The sequence below is a fragment of the Sus scrofa genome, chromosome X (assembly GCF_000003025.6).
Source record: "Sus scrofa isolate TJ Tabasco breed Duroc chromosome X, Sscrofa11.1, whole genome shotgun sequence".
Lineage (NCBI taxonomy): Eukaryota > Metazoa > Chordata > Mammalia > Artiodactyla > Suidae > Sus > Sus scrofa.
This window is the reverse complement of record NC_010461.5, coordinates 61735597-61754928: the sequence shown is the minus strand read 5'-3', so window position 1 is coordinate 61754928 and position 19332 is coordinate 61735597. Positions and strand designations below refer to the sequence as shown.

Sequence of the window (19332 nt, the reverse complement as noted above, 5' to 3'; positions counted from 1 at the left end):
CTTACACAGTCTGTTATTAGATCCATTTTTTGTTGTATCATCATTGATATCTTTAATGGCAGGTTATTCTTTTCCACAAAGCCCTTGTTTTATATCTTTTAATTTTCTAATCAAGAATAAGCAGATGACCTAAATTACTTTGCTATTAAAATTGCTGGCAGGAAAATTTAAATTGCTTTAGTACTGAAAAGATTTAAATGTTTCATTTTGGAATAATGTTTTAATCTTTAAATAATTTCAGATGGTGTGCAGAAGGAGGAAACTTGATTTGTTGTGACTTTTGCCATAATGCCTTCTGCAAGAAATGCATTCTACGCAACCTTGGTCGAAAGGAGCTGTCTACAATAATGGATGAAAACAACCAATGGTATTGCTACATTTGTCACCCGGAACCTTTGTTGGACTTGGTCACGGCATGTAACAGTGTATTTGAAAACTTAGAACAGTTGTTGCAACAAAATAAGAAGAAGATAAAAGTTGACAATGAAAAGAGTAGTAAAGTATATGATCATACACCTAGATTTTCTCCAAAGAAAAACAGTTCAAATTGTAATGGAGAAGAAAAGAAATTAGATGATTCCTGTTCTGGTTCTGTAACCTACTCTTATTCAGCACTAATTGTGCCCAAGGAGATGATTAAGAAGGCAAAAAAACTGATTGAGACCACTGCCAACATGAACTCCAGTTACGTTAAGTTTTTGAAGCAGGCAGCCGATAATTTAGAAATCAACACTGCTACAAAGTTGCGTCAGCTTAAAGCTTTTAAGTCTGTGTTGGCTGATATCAAGAAAGCTCATCTTGCATTAGAAGAAGATTTGAATTCAGAGATTCGAGCTTTGGATGCTATAAACAAAGAGAAAAATACCAAAGAACATAAAGTCATAGATGCTAAGTCTGAAACAAAAGTACGAAAAGGAGAAAAACCCTGTGCTTTGGAAAGGAAGGATATTTCAAAATCAGAAGCTAAACTGTCAAGAAAACTGGTAGATAGTGAACATTTAGATCAGAGTGTTGCAGTAGAGGAACAAAGAGCAAATAAAAGTAGCAGTGGTGAACATAAGAAATCTGATAAAAAAGAAGAGCCTCAGTATGAACCTGCTAACACTTCTGAAGACTTAGACATGGATATTGTATCCGTTCCTTCCTCAGTTCCAGAAGACATTTTTGAGAATCTTGAGACTGCTATGGAAGTTCAGAGTTCAGCTGATTATCAGGGAGATGGTAACAGTGGAACTGAGCAAGAACTGGAGAGTTCTGTAAAATTAAATGTTACTTCAAAAGACAGCAGAGGAGGTATTAAATCAAAAACAACTGCTAAAGTAACAAAAGAATTATATGTTAAACTCACCCCTGTTTCCCTTTCTAATTCCCCAGTTAAAGGTGCTGATTGTCAGGAAGTTCCACAAGATAAAGATGGCTATAAAAGTTCAGGCCTGGACACCAAGCCAGAGAACTGTGGACTTGGACAGGAAAAGAATGATAATGAGCATTTGGTTGAAAGTGAAGTTCCAGTACTTTCAGAAGAATCTGACCTTCGAAGATCCCCACGTGTAAAGACTACACCCTTGAGGCGACAGACAGAAACCCACCCTGCAACATCTAATTCAGATGAAGAAAACAATGAAACAATTAAGGAGAAACAAAAACTATCAGTTCCAATGAGAAAAAAGGATAAGCGGAATTCTTCTGACAGTGCTATAGATAATCCTAAACCTAATAAATTGCCTAAATCTAAGCAGTCAGAGATTGTGGATCAGAATTCAGATTCTGATGAAATGCTAGCAATCCTCAAAGAGGTATCCAGGATGAGTCACAGTTCTTCTTCAGATACTGATATTAATGAAACGCACACAAATCATGAGAAGACTTTGTATGATGTAAAGACTCAAGCAGGGAAAGATGATAAAGGAAAAAGGAAACGGAAAAGTTCTACTTCTGGTTCAGATTTTGATATTAAAAAAGGCAAATCAGCTAAAAGGTCTATGATTTCTAAAAAGAAACGACAAAACCCGTCTGAATCTTCTAATTATGACTCAGAGTTAGAAAAAGAGATAAAGAGTATGAGTAAAATTGGGTCTGCCAGAACAACCAAAAAAAGAGTTCCAAATAAAGAAGATTATGATTCTTCTGATGATGAAAAACACAGCAAAAAAGGAATGGATAATCAAGGGCAGAAAAGTTTGAGGACTGTACAGGAAGGATCATCTGATGATGCTGAAAGGAAACAAGAGAGAGAGAATTTCTCTTCCACAGAAGGCACAATTGATAAAGACAAGACCATCATGGAATTGAGAGATCGACTCTCTAAGAAGCAGCAGCCAAGTATTTCCTCAGATGCTGCTAAGCTTTCTTCTGGAAAGGAGGAGAGTTTTTCTCCAGAAGACAAAAAGGTTGCTGAAACTAGAGAAAAGAGTAAGCATCTGAAAACCAAAACATGTAGGAAAGTACAGGGTGGCTTATCTGATGTTGCTGAGAAGTTCTCCAAGAAAGAACAGAGTGATGAATCCTCTGAAGATGATAAAAAGCAGAACAAAAAAGGAACTGAAGAAAAAGAAAAGAAAACTATAGATTTGAAGAAAAAAGTAATTAAGATGGAACAACAGTATGAATCATCATCTGATAGCACTGAAAAATTACCTGAAGGAGAAGAAATTTGTCATTTTTCTAAAGGCATAAAACAAAATAAGAGTGACACAACTGATAGGGAAAAGAAAATTAAAAAAATAAAAGATAAAACTTCTAAAAAGAAGAATGAATTATCTGATAATGCTGAGAAGTTACCAGGGAAAAGAGATAGTTGTGATTCTTCTGAAGATAAGAAGAGCAAGAATGAAACATCCGGTAGAGAGAAGAAAAGGTGCAACTTGCCCGAAAAGTGTTCAAGGAAGAGACAAGATTGTTCATCATCTGATACTGAGAAATATTCCATGAAAGAAGATGGTCATGATTCTTCTGATAAGAGACTAAAAAGAATAGAATTGAGGGAAAGAAGAAATTTAAATTCAAAGAGAAATACCAAGGAGGTACAAAGTGGTTCATCATCTTCTGATGTTGAGGAAAGTTCCGAAGATAATAAAAAACTGAAGAAGCAAAGAGCTACAGCTAAAAAGAAGGCAGGCAGTATCAAGGAGAAAATGAGAAACTCCCTAAGAGCAAGCACTAAAAGGAAGCAAGCTGATATTACTTCCTCATCATCTTCTGATATAGGAGATGACGATCAGAATTCTTTAGGTGAGGGGAGCAGTGATGAACAGAAAATTAAGCCTGTGACGGAAAATTTAGTTCTGTCTTCACATACTGGATTTTGCCAATCTTCAGGTATGGGAAAATAAATAGAAAATTTATAATTTGTACTTTTCCCCTTTTGAATAACTGAATTGTTTACTTTTCCCTGATGTCAATCAAATGCAAGGTTACTGTTTAGGAAAAGACCATTTAAAAAGTCTTCAGAGGGAGTTCCTCTTATGGCTCAGAGGCAGTGAACCCGACTAGTATCCATTGAGGACGTGGGTTCAATCCCTGGCCCCACTCAGAGGTTAAGAATCTGGTGTTGCCACAAGGTGTGGCATAGGTCGCACATGCAGCTCGGATCTGGCATTGCTGTGGCTGTGGCTACAGATCTGATTAGACCCCCCAGCCTTGGAACTTCCACATGCCTTGGGGTGCAGGCCTAAAAAAAAAAAAAGACAGGTGTTCCCGTCGTGGCGCAGTGGTTAACGAATCCAACTAGGAACCATGAGGTTGCGGGTTCGGTCCCTGCCCTTGCTCAGTGGGTTAATGATCCGGCGTTGCCGTGAGCTGTGGTGTAGGTCGCAGACACGGCTGGGATCTGGTGTTGCTGTGGCTCTGGTGTAGGCCGGTGGCTACAGCTCCGATTCGACCCCTAGCCTGGGAACCTCCATATGCCGTGGGAGCGGCCCAAGAAATAGCAATAAGACAAAAAAAAAAAAAAAAAAGGACAAAAAAGGAGTTCCCATCATGGCACTGTGGAAACGAATCTGACTAGGAACCATGTGGTTGCAGGTTTGATCCCTGGCCTTGCTCAGTGGGTTAAGGATCCGGCATTCCATGAGATGTGGTGTAGATCGCAGACATGGCTCAGATCCTGCATTGTGGCTGTGACGTTCGTGGGCAGCTATAGCTCTGATTAGACCCCTATCCTGGGAACCTCCATATTCCTCAGTTGTGGCCCGTAAAAGAGAAAAAGACCAAAAAAAAAAAAAAAGTCTTCAGAGATCTACTTACTAGAAATTCTTTCTTCATTTTTTATGTCATTATTGGGAGGTATTTGAAACCTTGTTAGTATTCTTCATCAGGTATACCAAGTTTGTTGGATAAATTTCTTTATCCATGTTAAATGTTTTTCTCTGAAACATTGAAAAGTATTGTTATGAAGGAAAATTGGACTGTAGACTGGTGCCAGTAGTTCAGTAGATATTTATGCATCTCATGGAGATGTGTGCTTGGTCCTGGTAAAACATGGTGTGTGAAAGTTTTAACCGCTTTGCCATTGATCTGACTTTTTAAATTGGTCAGATTAATTTTGTGTCCCATGAAATCCTCTGAAAAATTTAAATTTACTTCTTTGAAACTCCTTGTTGATGCTTTTCGGTTTTTTCTTAATGACATGAACAGATGTGTCAGTTTTTAACACTAACAAAATAGGGGAAGAAAGAAGTACAAAAGGTAGATGGATTACCATACTCTGATGAGATAGAGCACTAGGACAATTAGGGTTTGGGTCAACCAGTCAATGACACCTCCCACACACCAAAAAAAAAATTAGTAGAAATAGTTATCATTATGGCAGTTTGTTTAGAAAATCAGTTGTAGGGAGGTCCCTGGTGGTCTAGTGGTTAGGATTTGGAGCTTTCACTGCACCCTGGGTTCGATCCCTGGTCTGAGAATTGAGATCCCACATCAAGCTGTTGCATACCATGGCCAAAAGGAAAAATCAGCTGTATAGTAAATGTATGCTTGTCACTCATTATTTTTTTGTCTTTTTAGGGCTGCACCCACAGCATATGGAGGTTCCCAGGTTAGGGGTTGAATCAGAGATGTAGCTGCTGGCCTACACCACAGCCACAGCAACAGGATCCAAGCCATGTCTGCAACCTACACTACAGCTCATGGCAATGCCGGATCCTTAACCCACTGAGCAAGGCCAGGGATCGAATATGCGTCCTCATGGATTCTAGTCAGATTTGTTTCTGCTGAGCTACAATGGGAACTCCCCATATATATATTTTTAAGTCAGTAAAACCTGTTAACCAGGGACACTTAAAACTTATTTAAAAATTTTTATAAGGTAGATTTCATTTATAACTGTGTTCTCAGCACAGGCAAAATGTTACAAATTTTTCCTTTCATTCCTTTTGTTGGGATTTTCTATTTATCCCAATTGGATTTTAGTGGAATTAACTTGACTCTTAGTTTTTAATAAACCTTCAAATTTCTTTATGAAGCTCTAATGAGTTGGTTTGAAAACCAAGTATGATATACATGGTATATACTAAGTCCAGTGCTCTGCTATATTAGATGCCTAGATGGAGTTCTGCTTGTATTGCTGTTGTAACTACAGGTCCACAGTCCGTGATGTTCTTGGGGCCTGATGTGTTTCAGAATTTTCAACTGTTTTGTTTTTAGGAAGATAATATAGATAATATAGAGGTTATCATATATTATGTATTAACCCCAGTAGGTCTTGAGGCAACACCCCCATAGTCAAACACATTAGTATTTCTGCAGCAAAACAGTTGAACATTTACACGTGAGAGGAATTAACAGTTCAGATCAAATTTTGCTGCTAAATGAACTTTGGAACCACCTTATAAAACTTCAAATGTTCAAAACTTTTTTGATTTTCAAATTGTATGAGATTGTGGACTTATGTTCCAAACATAGTATAATAGTTACTTTGATAGCAAATCAGTGTTTTAGTTAGGTTAGTTGGAAAAACTCTTATTAAAGATTAGAGTGTGAGAATAGTAAATTGTGATTAGTTACATGGAGTATTCTCATTAGCAAATTCAAGGTTCATCAAACTTTGGAAAAAACTTGTTTCCATGATTAAACAGCTTCCCTAGTGAAATAAGCATGTTTGATTTCAAATAATTTTCATTTCCCCAAATCTCACTTAATTCGACACATGTGAGGATTTTCTATGATGTGTTTCTCATGTTTAGAACTATTAATACTTAGTATAATAAGTAATGTATATTCATTAGATCTTTAATAAGAGATGATAACATATGGCAAATAATGCTCATTTCCCTTTTATCATGTTTATGTCCAGAGAAGTTTTTTTTTTCCCTTCATTTTAGGGCTGCACCCATGGCATATGGAAGTTCCCAGGCTAGGGGTTAAATCACCACAGCCACATCAATGCGGGATCCGAGCTGTGTCTGTGACCTACTCCACAACTCGCAATGCTGAATACTTAACCCACTGAGCAAGGCCAGGGATTGAACCTGCATCCTCATGAATATTAGTCGGGTTCATTACCCCTGAGCCACGATGGGAACTCCGTAAGTGGCATTTCTTAAGAATTTGCTTGCATGTGTATATATGTGTGCTAAATTTATTTATTCTCTTAATATGTCCAATGTAATCTGTGACAATTTTTATGAGCTCTTAAAAAGCCTCCCCTACTCCCATGAATTTAGAGGATTCCAGTTTATTCAGCAATGGTTGTGTCCTATTATAGGGTACATCATTTTCATAGAAACTGAAACTGGAAGGGCATAACTAACCAAGTTGAAGAACATGGTCCTAGGATTTGCAGTTCAATGAGCAAGATAGACATAGATAAATCATTATTTTGAAAAAAAGAATACCAAAAGAAAGATAGAAAATTAAATGAGGCTCTGTGATAGGTAGCAAGTGAGACTTTTAACCTAAATATTGGATGAAGACTTAAAGAACAAGTAGTGTTTGAACTCAACTTTGAAGGATGGGTAAAATTTCCAAAGGTGTAGCAAAGAGGAACAATTGCAATATCACTAGTAATATTTAATTTGGAGATTGGTCTGTTTGAATGAGGTGTTGTGAGTTTGCTAAGATATTGTGAGATTTATTTTTGCCTTTCTATATTTAGCATATTTCTATCTGAACCTGTAAGTTTCTGTGTTACTGATTTTTTTCTCCAACATTTACCCCCCATGTTTTATTATGAAAAAAATGTTAAATATGCAGAAAGTTTCTACTGTTAACATTGTACTGCATTTGCTTTATCACATAGCTATATATGCTATTTATCTATCAGTGTACCTAACTTTTTTTTTTGCCTTTTAAGTGTTTACTTTGAAATAATTATAAATTTACAGGAAGTTGCAAAAACATGTACAGGGAGGTCTTGGGTGCTTTGCATTCAGTTTGCTTCATTCGTAACATCTTTCATAATTATTGTCCAACGTTAGAATCAGGAAACTAAAGATTTATTCAGATTTCACCAGTTTTACGTGCACTCCGTGTATGTTTATGTGTGTGTGTGTGTGTAAGTATAGTCTGTGCAATTTTGTCACGTGTAGCTTCTTATAACCACCATCAGAACCAATATACTGAACTGTTTCATTACACAAGGTTCCCTTGTGCTACCCCTTATGCACACTCCCTTGCAAATCCCCATTCTTAACCTCTGACAACTGTTAATCTGATTCTCATCTCTGTAATTTTGTTATTTTGAGGTGGAATCATGAAGTATGTAAACTTTTGAAATTGTCTTTTTTCACTCATTGTAGTGACCTTGAAATCTTAGATGCATTTCAAAGTAAATGGTAAAAATCAGCATAATTATCCCTGATTACTTCAGCATATATAGTATTAACTAGAGTACAATGTTCAAGTTTGTTTTTGAGGCAAAATTTATATACAATGAAATGCACAAATCCTCATTTCTGTATTTTTAATCAAAGAGTAGAAATGTTGCTTTGTATAAAGAAATAAGTTTCATTGTACTTGAATATGTATCTCAAAGTGATTCTACCCATGAATACCATACAAATTCAAGTATATTTTGAAATTACTCGGTGCTATCAAGTATTAATAACATCTACAAAATTCTTAAGTGATACAAGAAAAATTAGATATCTTTTAACTTTAATCTTAAAATGGATTACTACAAAGATTATTTTAGTAAGAAACATATGCCAATATGCTGGCGAATGATAAAGATTTAGTACTGGGAAGGAAGAGTTTTAACTCTTGTGCTCTGGGAAAGAACTTTGAAATAAAAAATTCCAATTATTTATTATTTTGCTGCTGGCACTTCTTAAGTTCCCCATTGTATTTCCCTTATAAATTCTTTTTACTCATGGTTTGGATCCTCAAAGTGCACTTTAGAACCCACTAGTTATTTAAAAGTTTTTGGCTTTCACTTTTATTTTACATGGTTTTATTTACATAGATAATTTAAAGCTAATTTTAAGTAAATTTTTGTTCCCTCAAGGAGATGAAGCCTTATCTAAATCAGTGCCTGTCACAGTGGATGATGACGACGATGACAATGATCCTGAGAATAGGTATGATTTCATCTGTAAGGACTTAAAAAAGATTATAACACACCCTAGGCATGGGCACAAACAGCAGCAACGGAACCGCAAGCAGGTTGTAAAAACCAGGAGTGCCTGCCTTAGAAAGACTCGCTCACAGTCTTCCTGCAAGTTTGAAAGAAAGGCCAGAAAATGGGCTAAAACTCAGAAACCTTAAAAGAAAGTAAATATAAATAGTAACACACCTAGCATAGGGTGTGTTATAAATATAACACTGTCAATTTTTATGTTTCCATGTAAACTGTGATAACTTTTTGAGAATATTTTAATTTTTGCAGATTATTTTATTGGTGAAAGTAAATCGTATCAATAAATTGGTGACAACAGACATCTCTCTCCTCAGTATTTGATTATTGTTTTAAATTGCCATCCAATGTGGTGGTCCTATTCATTAAAACCTGTTCAAAGTGAAAAAAAGGAGACTGCTAAGATGTTTAAGAAATCACTTTCAAAATAAGTGTCAATTTACATTGTGTCTAGACTGATTGAGATTTTAACAATTTTTCAAATAAAATAGAAGCAGACAGTATGAAGAGTTCCTGTCATGGCACAGTGGAAACGAATCTGACTAGGAACCATGAGGTTGCGGGTTTCGTCTCTGGCCTCGCTTGGTGGGTTACAGATCCGGTGTTACCATGAGCTATGGTGTAGCTCGCAGATGCAGCTAGGATCTGGCATTGCTCTAGCTGTGGGGTAGGCCAGCAGCAACAGCTCCAAATGGACCCCTAGCCTGGGAACCTCCATATGCTGTGGGTGTGGCCCTAAAAAGCAAAAAATGAAATAAAATGAAAAGAAGTAGACAATATGATAGATAGTATTAATTTTAGTCAATAATAGGTTTAAACGTGAACAGTGTACCCTCTACAGATTGACAACTAAGAGATAGCTGGGAGAAGAAAAAAAATAAAGATACATCATATTGTAGCAATGAAGAATAGAGAAAATAAAGGTATTAAAGAATATAACCATAATATTTTTACATATCTTTTAAACCCTTCCTGGACTATAAGTTACCTCACACTCAGTCTTCAACAAGAAGACAGTGTGGTGTAGTAGGTGGAGTTTTGGAATAATGGGGATAAGAATATCTGACTTCTAACTTTTCTGTGTGATCTTGAGCAAGTGTCTTAACTACTCTTTAGAAAATTGCAAAATTTTCTCTTCTCTGAAACAAAAGGTTTGGATGAAATTTTCTCTGATTAATTCTAAGCACTAAAATTCTGTGATAGACTTGGGGTTTTATTGCAAAGTACTATAGTAACCATCCATTTATTCTCATTAGTAAGCGCTAATAATTAAAATATGAAAATAAACATGTAATTTTTGTGTCATAATTTTATAAGGAATTAAATTTGAATTAGTAAATGCCATGGGACCAGCTGTCACTCCAGCTGTTTTATATCTTGCTGATGCTGATAGGTTTTTCTATTTTCAAGATCAGCATTCTCCTAATTAGCAGGAGATGATTTTTATTAAGGTGAATGAACACTTTTCTTTTGCACTTTTGAATAGAGCTTTATCACGAATGCAAAGACTCAGATGCTGCTTACCTACTTATTTTTTTTTATTAAAAAAATATATCCAGTTTTTTATGGGATAGAGGTGGGGTCCTGAATGGAATGGTGAAGGCATACATTTTATTCATCAGGGAGTTTATATAGTATATGATCACAGTGAGATTATGAAAGCATTTAAGTTTTACTCTCTTTTAAAATGCTTTAATTCCTCATCATTTATTTATGCTATTTGTTTTCCTGTAAATCATAAGGCCTCAAATGTTATTGAAAGGCTGATAATGTTTAAAACATGCTATATCATAATTTTCTTATGCTTTATGAACCATAATTTCATATTTAACTACCAAATGAGAGTGTTATTAAGGTCTGATAATTTTTAATTTGTGTTAGAGCTTTTCAAAATATAAATATTTTTATCTTTTAAGTTACTTGATCATTATCTCTCTGTAACTGGCAAGTATTTTATTGCAAGGTATCTTTAATTCCATCTTGTATTTGTGATTAAAAAATACAATTCTGTTGAGTACTTTTGAATAGAATTGAATTTTATCTTGAGCATGTCTTTCTTTAAACTCAGTTTAATGTGCTTTTATAAAGTATGCCATTAATAACTTCTTTCATATCCAATATACCAAAGAGGTATATAATACCCATGGATTACCCAATAATGGGAATACAAATATCTTCTTGAATTATTTTAGTATAGGCAATGTACTTGAACATATTTGGATATGCACTGTGCAACTTTAAAAAATTTGTTTTCAGATCATGATTAAGTCTTGGAATTATTTTCACCTTTCACATTTTTGAGTAGGATGTATTTTGATAGACAGCATATTGTAATTGTGTATAAATTTATAAATTTGTACACAATTGTGTAATTGTATATAAATTATGTATAAGTTTCCTATGCTTTGCCTTTTTAGCAGTGTTGTAATACATTTTCAGTGATGATGTTTATGGAGAGGTAATAGTGTATTAATGCAAATGATTAACTATTTGGATGCAATAAATTTCTATAAAACTTTTTTCTTGTTCAAGCATTTAATTTTAATTATAATGCATCGTTTCATGAGAGTTGAAGAAATTTGTTAGAATCAAGATATGTAGGCTAGTTTGTAGCCAAAGAAGTTTTGATATTTCTGAAATTAAGGAAGTAAATAATTTTTAATTCCTAAAACATTTATACTCATATATGACATATATATACTTATATATGTGGGTGTGAAAGTTTTACAGCAGATTTCACCATTATTTATCTTTTCTGTTTTATAGTTACAATAGCTTTTGAAGTCATTTTAAAAACTTAGTTATGTCCTGAATATTTTAGTTAAGTGTGAATAAATAAGTTTCTGTTATTTTAGTATACTATTATGTGATATCATTCATATTTGAAAATAAATGTATGCTTTTGTGAGATAGAGTGGTCTTACTTGTAAAATAATTTCTATTTAAATGAAAAAAATGACAAAAATTATAAGTTGATCAACAGTTTAACTTAGAATTTTTCGGTTGAGCATTTTAGAAAAAATACAAATAGTAGACCTTATTTTTAAATTTTGTATAACAGAACTTCAAGTTTTATATCTTATATTTTATGTACATTTTGAAAGGGAAAGTAATAATATCAAAGTTTGTCAGTTTATTCAAATTTTACACAAAATTTTTAAGTCAGTTATTTGAATGTACCATTATTATGCTACTATTGCCTTTCAAATACCTGTTAGTTGTGTTTTAAATCGATTATCTCATTGAAAGGATATTTACTGTCCTGTATTTTAATATCTGCACTATGAATTAGCCTCAGTGCTAAGATGGTAGTGTAATCAAGTTCAACAGTGATAGTGTTGTAGATCATTAAACCAGGCTTGTCTTTAGAGGTTGCATACTAAACAATCATTGGAGAATCCATTCTCCCTCTTCCCCAAAAAGAATATTTCAGAATATTTTTTATTTGTATTTTTACAGGGTGTGAAATATATTTAAAACTGAAATTTTAAGAAAAAAAATTGCTAGATTTTTCTCTCAATCATTCTTTTTTTATCCTAATTTTGCTTGAAACCTGAGGTTTTTTATATGGATACCCTCTCCTGCCACACACATACATACATTTACCTTATAGTTGACAAATGCTTAATTGGGTCTACTAATACACCATAGTTTTTCCCATAATTTCTCTTCCATTGGGGCTAGTTAATTTTTTTCAGAGAAGCGAAATTTGGGGTGGAGAGTGCCTAAAGAAATTGCCCATTGTTAATAGTTATTGTGGGACTACATCCTAGACTTCAAATTTTCCAATTATTTTAATCATTTGGTAATACTTTGCTTTTCAGACTGGAAAATATGCGAATGATTATTTTTTTCCCCTACTAGCTTGGTGTAGGTATTTTATTGATGAAGGCTCTGTATTATTAATCCAGCGTATTTTTGGAAGTGGTAATGATTCCTGGATGTTGTTCATGCTACTGAAAAGATATTTGATGGTTGTTTACCTGATTTCAGCAAAGATTAATGGCATGAGTATATCTAAAGTCCCTTCAATCTCTGACTTTGGTTTCCATTTTAAACACTTTTCTAAATGTTATCTTCTATACATGTCTTTATTCTCTATACAGATTTGCTAAATCTGGAATAATTTTTTTTTCTGTGAATTTTTTTCATGGTGGTTCTATTGGATTAGCAAAATTGCTTTAATTCTCCTTTATTGGGCTTCTAAAACAAAGAAAGAATTTTAAATGAGTATTTTACTTGTTTTATGTTCAAGGAAGGGTTTTAAATGTTTGGCAGTTTTAAGGTAATTCTTTTTCAACTTACTTTGTCTTTATAGTTCGGGTAAGTATTGTAACACAAGTATAATATAGGTGACTAGCCCCTAGATAGGATCTATTTGTAGATAATCTAAACTGGTTGCGGTTGCCACCAGCTTTCTTTTTTATGCTAGAAGTCCCAGCAAGGAAAGAAGTATGGGAGTTCCCGTCGTGGCTCATGGTTAACGAATCCAACTAGGAACCATGAGGTTGCGGGTTTGATCCCTGGCCTCGCTCAGTGGGTTAAGGATCAACTTTAAAAAAAAAAAAAAGAAAGAAATATGGTCAGTAGTGGTGATCTCTCTGCCTAAGATACAAACATCATGTTTTCCGCTTTTCTTTTCCTATTTCCTATTCTTTGGTGATATTGGGACTTTCTGATTATGAGAAATAGCCCTCCCCTCCCTCAAAAAAGAGAGAGAGTTTGGATTCTAGTGTTAGCAAAAAAGGTTAATTTTTCTGACTTTATATATGTCTTTGTCTTTAACATTGAATTTTAAAACTAAATTCTTTGTTTTTACTTTTCAAGTATAGAAAATACTGAGCTAGTTATTTAATATGATCAAACTTCCTAAATTTGTGTCAATGTTAATAAATTTTTTCTTGTTAAAATTTCCTCTAAAACTGGATTAGATTTTTATATAAAATCAGAGTATATACTTTGTAATTTGAGCCCATGTATAAATTGTTAATAAACTATGGGTTCTTAATTTCATACAGCTTTTATTTTTCTATTCCTAAGATTTTTTGAAACAGTTATTTGATACTAATTTTATGAAAACAGTGATTTTTTTTTCATTAACTGCAAACATTGTAGAACATATGACAAAAGAGTTTCAAACTGTTTTTTAACTTTTTGGTTATTTAATGACTTCATTGTTTAATGAATCCCACTCTTTTTAGGTACAGATTATTATGCCTTGGTTATATTTTTTTCATAGAAAGATTCATATCAAGATACTAATTTTAAGCAGAGTTAAAAAAATACTAATGCAAATTTCGAAGATGAGGAATTCTATTGTAATTCTATGAAAACTTTTATTTTTTAAAACTTAACCTGAGTATATTTGTTAAAACAAAGACTCCCTCCCTTCTAAAGGATATGTGTTCATCGTCCTGTTCTTACTATAAAAATTCAGCATTTTTTTGCTATAGTCATTTGAATTATTTTATATATCAGCCTTTCAAATATGGTATGATGTTTTAGTACCTATATTTACTTAGTTATTTTGCATCTCTAAAGAGCATGCATTTAAATCTGTAATCTTATTCAGAATTCTTTAACTACTTTATTGTGATATTTTGCACATAATGTCAAAAAATAAAAAATTTCACTTTTGTGTATGGATGCACAGTATTTTAGCCTTTTAAAAATGCATTATTTTTTTATTTAGCAATTTTCTTCAAGCCTGTTTTCAGAACCTCTAAAAGATGAAATAGTAGATGGTAGGGTATATCTGAGATGACCTGTCATACTGGACTGAAGATATTTAGAACTCTTTTTAAAAAAAAGAAACAAAAAACTTTAGGGAGTTCCCATCGTGGCTCAGTGGTTAACGAAACCGACTAGGAACCATGAGGTTGCAGGTTCGATCCCTGGCCTTGCTCAGTGGGTTAAGGATCCAGCATTGCCGTGAGCTGTGGTGTAGGTTGCAGACACGGCTCGGATCCCTGCGATGCTGTGGCTCTGGCGTAGGCCAGTAGCTACAGCTCCGATTCGACCCCTAGCCTGGGAACCTCCATATGCCGAGGGAGCGGCCCAAGAAATAGTGAATGAGTAAAGAATATAGCAATGGCGTACTAAAATTAGTAGCAAATTGAGATTAAGGATTTTAGGTCCTACTTCTGGCTTTGCCACTAACTAGCTTTGGTTCTTTGACCTAGTCATTTCCCCTCTCTAAGCCTGTTTCCTCATCTATAAAATGACAGAATTGGAGGACTTCCCATCGTGGCTCAGTGGTTAACGAATCCAAGTAGGAACCATGAGGTTGCAGGTTCGATCCCTGGCCTTGCTCAGTGGGTTAAGGATCCGGCGTTGCCGATTCGACCCCTAGCCTGGGAACCTCCATGTGCTGCAGGTGCAGCGCTAGAAAAGGCAAAAAGACAAAAAAAAAAAAAAAAGAATTGGAAGGAATCTAAGGTCCCTTCTAGCCCTAACATTTTGTGTTGCTTTTGTAGTTGCTGTTTCTCTAAAACTCCATGGTGCAAGAGATCTTTCTCTTGATTGCTCCTTTTTTAGAAACTCAGTGTTTTGAATTATCAGTTTACCTACCAGCAAGAGTCAATTTACTTTCTTTTCCTGTTTGCTTAAACAAGAGACATTACTGATTTCCTTTCTAGATACGATCAGAATTATTGAAGGCTTTCTTGGCACGCGTGCACTCTCTCTCTCTTGCTCTCTCTCTCTCCCTCCCTCCCTCCCTCTCTCTGATTGTTCGTTCCTCTTTGCATTGTTTGGCTCATTCCTTATTTTATTTTTGCTTTATTTTAGTAGATGAAGGTGTAATAAGGCATTATCTTATCTTGGTATTCATTATGTGATTTAGATAACTTAGCTTGTTTGAGTTTTGGGGTTCTATTATTCTTTCATTCACCAGTTCCAATCATTGTTTGTTTGTGGGTTTTTACCCTCCCTCCCATATTGTTTTGCTTTCTCCCCCTTTCCCTTCCCTTCCTTTCAGGAAAATGGAGGAGTGGCTCCATTACTTCCAGCTCTGCCCAGGTTTTCTGCCACAAGAGTGGCACAGCCTGTGCCTCTAATGCTTCTGATAGAGTCGTGACTGCTTTGGATGCTACACCTGCCCCAAGATGTAATGTTGAGCATTGAGATTCCAGGGGCAGTACCTTGTTGCCTGGATGATTTTTTCAGAAACGTCCTGGAAAGCCTCAAGAAAGGAAACTTCAGAGCAAACAGAATCAACTAGGGATCATGACTATACATCCATCACATGCATACCAGCACGGGTCCAGCCGAGGCCTCCAAAATGATGCTTTGCCAGCCTCAGCTGGTTCTCAAGTGATGATATCCTTGAAGTCTCTGTGGCCCGTGACTCAAGAGTTAAGGTAGTGGAGTTTCCCTTAAAGCATCTCACAGCAGGCTTTGTAGATGGGACACATCTCACCTCAACATGTTTGCTGAATGCTCAGGTTGAAGGTCAGCCTCAGCCCTTAGGTCCTTCAAATTAAGTTTTAACTTTGAGATGTCAGTTATGTGATAGGCTAGCTTTATGATACAGTGGGTCTTTGACATATTGGATTTGAGCCATCAGCCATAATTTCTGCAAAATAATTTAACTTTTATTATTTTTTTTAAGGGCTTGATGTATAAAACTATATATTAGGCTTTCCTTTGGTCAAAATTTGCTAGAGGGCAGATCTAAAACATTTTAGTGACATAAAGCTTAGGGAATCTCCATCACTCTATATAACTTTCAATTTGGAGAAAATAAGCATTTTCTGAAGCTTGTAATTTTTTCTGCTTCTAAAGTTTCTGTGATTGTTCCATATATTATGGTCTTACTGAAGGTTGTTGATAAATCAAATAATTCTTTAGTGTGTGGGTCTTATTTTATTTTCCATGATTTATTACGTGATTTTTAGTTGGTATAAAATCATATTATCTTATGTGTATCATATTTCTTAGTTTCTTCATGACAGTCCAGAATTTAAGTATTTGTAGGTTGACGTATTTTGACCTTTCATTTAGTAGACATATTAGGAGTCTAGAGTTTGAAATAAGAAACATTATTCTTAATAGCTAAGTCTTTACAGATGGGGAATTTAGGACATTTTTTGAACTTGTAAGTACAAACTGAAATCAAGTAATTGAACTAACCTTTAGAGTAACTAAATTAATAATTGTTTCATTGTTGGCTATTATTGTACCACTCAAATGGTGATATAAGATCTTGTAACGGCAAGTAAACAATGTTTTTCTATTTGTAATCTAGTATCCATGCTTCACATGATACGTACATGCACACACACATATTTATTCTTCCAAAACAGTGGTTTTACTCAAATAGGCTTGAGAGTTTTTCCTTGTTTGTGGGCAGTGACAGTGTGGTGTGTATTAAAGATGATTTTGGTGAGTTTTTGCAGAAAGATGCTTTTAATGCATTTAAACAGTTTTGAAACTGTTTCCTAATTTGTGGAGGGTATGCTTATCTTATTTTTTATTTTATAAAATGAATGTAAATGATATTTGCACTTACATTTTTTTTTCTTGGCAAAATGAAAAGTTGGCAACCCTAAATTAGTCCCCATTTAAAAAACTTTTACTGTATGCAATCCAGGTCAGCAAACCACTGATGCAGAAATTTAAGAGCAATGCTTTATAGCTCAATTCCAGTAGGATTTTTCAAAATTAATTCAGTAGGATTTAAATTGAGTGATATAATCCCCACTTTATTAAAATGCTAATGAAACCCTCAGAAAAGCTACTCATCAGTGGTTTCCTTTAACTTTCAGGGTTGTCTAAATATTCCTGATCTGTCTGTTTAGGGGGGAAGTGCCAAAGGCATGTAGTGAGCATTTATGGAGGTGATTACTTATTTTGCTTGCTTTAGTCTGTTTAGGTGGCTTTGCTATATATCTATGAATATAAATAACAATGAACAATTTACCTTTGAAATAAAGTTAAGAAGGTATTAACATGCATTAACATCTCTACCATTGGATGAATTCTTGACTGAAATGTAAGTGCATGTTAAGAAATAAAATAGAGTTTTCAAATCCAAAAATAACAAAATTCCCATAATTTCAGCCACAAGTTTTTGACTGAGCTAGAGTCAATCTTGATTGCACAGTAGTTGTTTATCCACATAGAAGTTAGTTCAGGGAGTTCCCGTTGTGGCGCAGTGGTTGGCGAATCCGACTAGGAACCATGAGGTTGCAAGTTCGGTCCCTGCCCTTGCTCAGTGGGTTAACGATCCGGCGTTGCTGTGAGCTGTGGTGTAGGTTGCAGACGCGGCTCGGATCCTGCGTTGCTGTGGCTCTCCGATTAGACCCCTAGCCTGGGAACCTCTATATGCCGCAGGAGCGGCCCAAGAAATAGCAAAAAGACAAAAAAAAAAAAAAAAAAGAAGTTAGTTCATAGTAAATGAGAATCATGTCAACTTTTGAGCCTTTCTATAAGGTATTCCTTTGTTACTGTGATTTATGAATTTACATCAAAAGGTACAAACGCCTCTTGCACAAAAGCTGCTTTTATCTTATATTTTCAGATGTCTTCCTTTAGTGCAAACATAGAAATTTATTAGGAGTATATTTTATTTTAGCATAAGATGGTGTTAAAGAAGAATTTTCTCATGCTTTTACCAATTTATTTTTTTCATTAGCAAATTGGGCTTTGAGGAACATCTTGAAAAATTTTGGTATGATTGAGGCTAATGTACTATCTACTTTTTTGTAAAGTAAAAACTCATTCATGGTAATTTGTGTTCTCTTAACTATGTATGTAGTTAATAGCACTCTTGCCCCTTCTCTGCCCTAGCTTGAATATTATTAGGGGTTTTTGATTGCTTAAATATATGTGTTAGAAGAATTTATATAGTAAATTGAAATTTAAGGGCCAAAAATATTATTTGCTAGTTTGAGACACTTTTTCACAATAAAGTGGTTTATTACACACTGATTTTCTAGGAATATGTTTTGTTGTTGAATAAATCCTCTAATGTGGAGTTTTGTGTTGGAATGCCATTTGTCTGAATGAATTGATTTACTATTGTGGGCCTCTTTGATATTATAGTTGTTGGATGGTAGCAGTAGAGCAAGTATAGGATTGGAAGGTTAGTCAACATGAAGGTGCAATTGTTCAAAATAGTTAGAAATGTCCCTGAGATTTTTCAATATATTGCATAATTATATATAACTGGGAGAAATCAGCGCTAAGAGCATTTTCAAAAATTTTGGTTGGTAGTTTAGGTTAAAATATGGTTTTGATAGACTTATGTATAATAAAAAATCTGTTGACACATTTTTTTCTATTTTGATACAAATAATATTTTTTGTCTTTAATTTGTTACACTTCACCACCAAATATATAGTTTTTTATTGTCTTTTTACTCTCAAGAATTGCCAAGAAGATGCTTTTAGAAGAAATTAAGGCCAATCTTTCCTCCGATGAGGATGGATCTTCAGATGATGAATCAGAAGAAGGGAAAAAAAGAACTGGAAAACACAATGAAGAAAACCTTGGAGAGGAGGGTGAGTTCCCCAAAGAGAAATGTAGGATGCTATAATTTGGTTATTTGACCAGTCCAGTCTCTGAAGGCTGTCTGACCATTAAGTCTCTTTATACATGCAATCGAAGTTTATTAAAATGTTTAAAACTTTTCTACCTTTACTCCTTTTGAATATCTGGTAATAATTGTGGAAGTCTTGTCAAGTTACTGCCAATGAACAGATAATTTTTAAAACAAAATATTTTTTATCTTTTAAAAAAATTACAAATGTATA

The 19332-nt window shown here is 34.5% G+C and overlaps 1 protein-coding gene across 11 annotated transcripts in view; it reads left to right on the top strand.

The window, feature by feature from the left end:
- Positions 1-19332, top strand: part of ATRX (ATRX, chromatin remodeler) — a 288314-nt gene that overhangs the window by 117413 nt on the left and 151569 nt on the right. For 9 of the 11 annotated variants that reach the window (XM_003360375.5, XM_021080085.1, XM_021080083.1 and 6 more), the window contains 3 exons: positions 242-3318; positions 8447-8519; positions 18947-19080. In XM_003360375.5, coding sequence (XP_003360423.5) covers positions 242-3318; positions 8447-8519; positions 18947-19080 — 3284 coding nt within the window. The remainder of the gene's footprint in view (positions 1-241; positions 3319-8446; positions 8520-18946; positions 19081-19332) is intronic. The other 2 variants (XM_021080082.1, XM_021080089.1) reach the window with 1 other exon arrangement.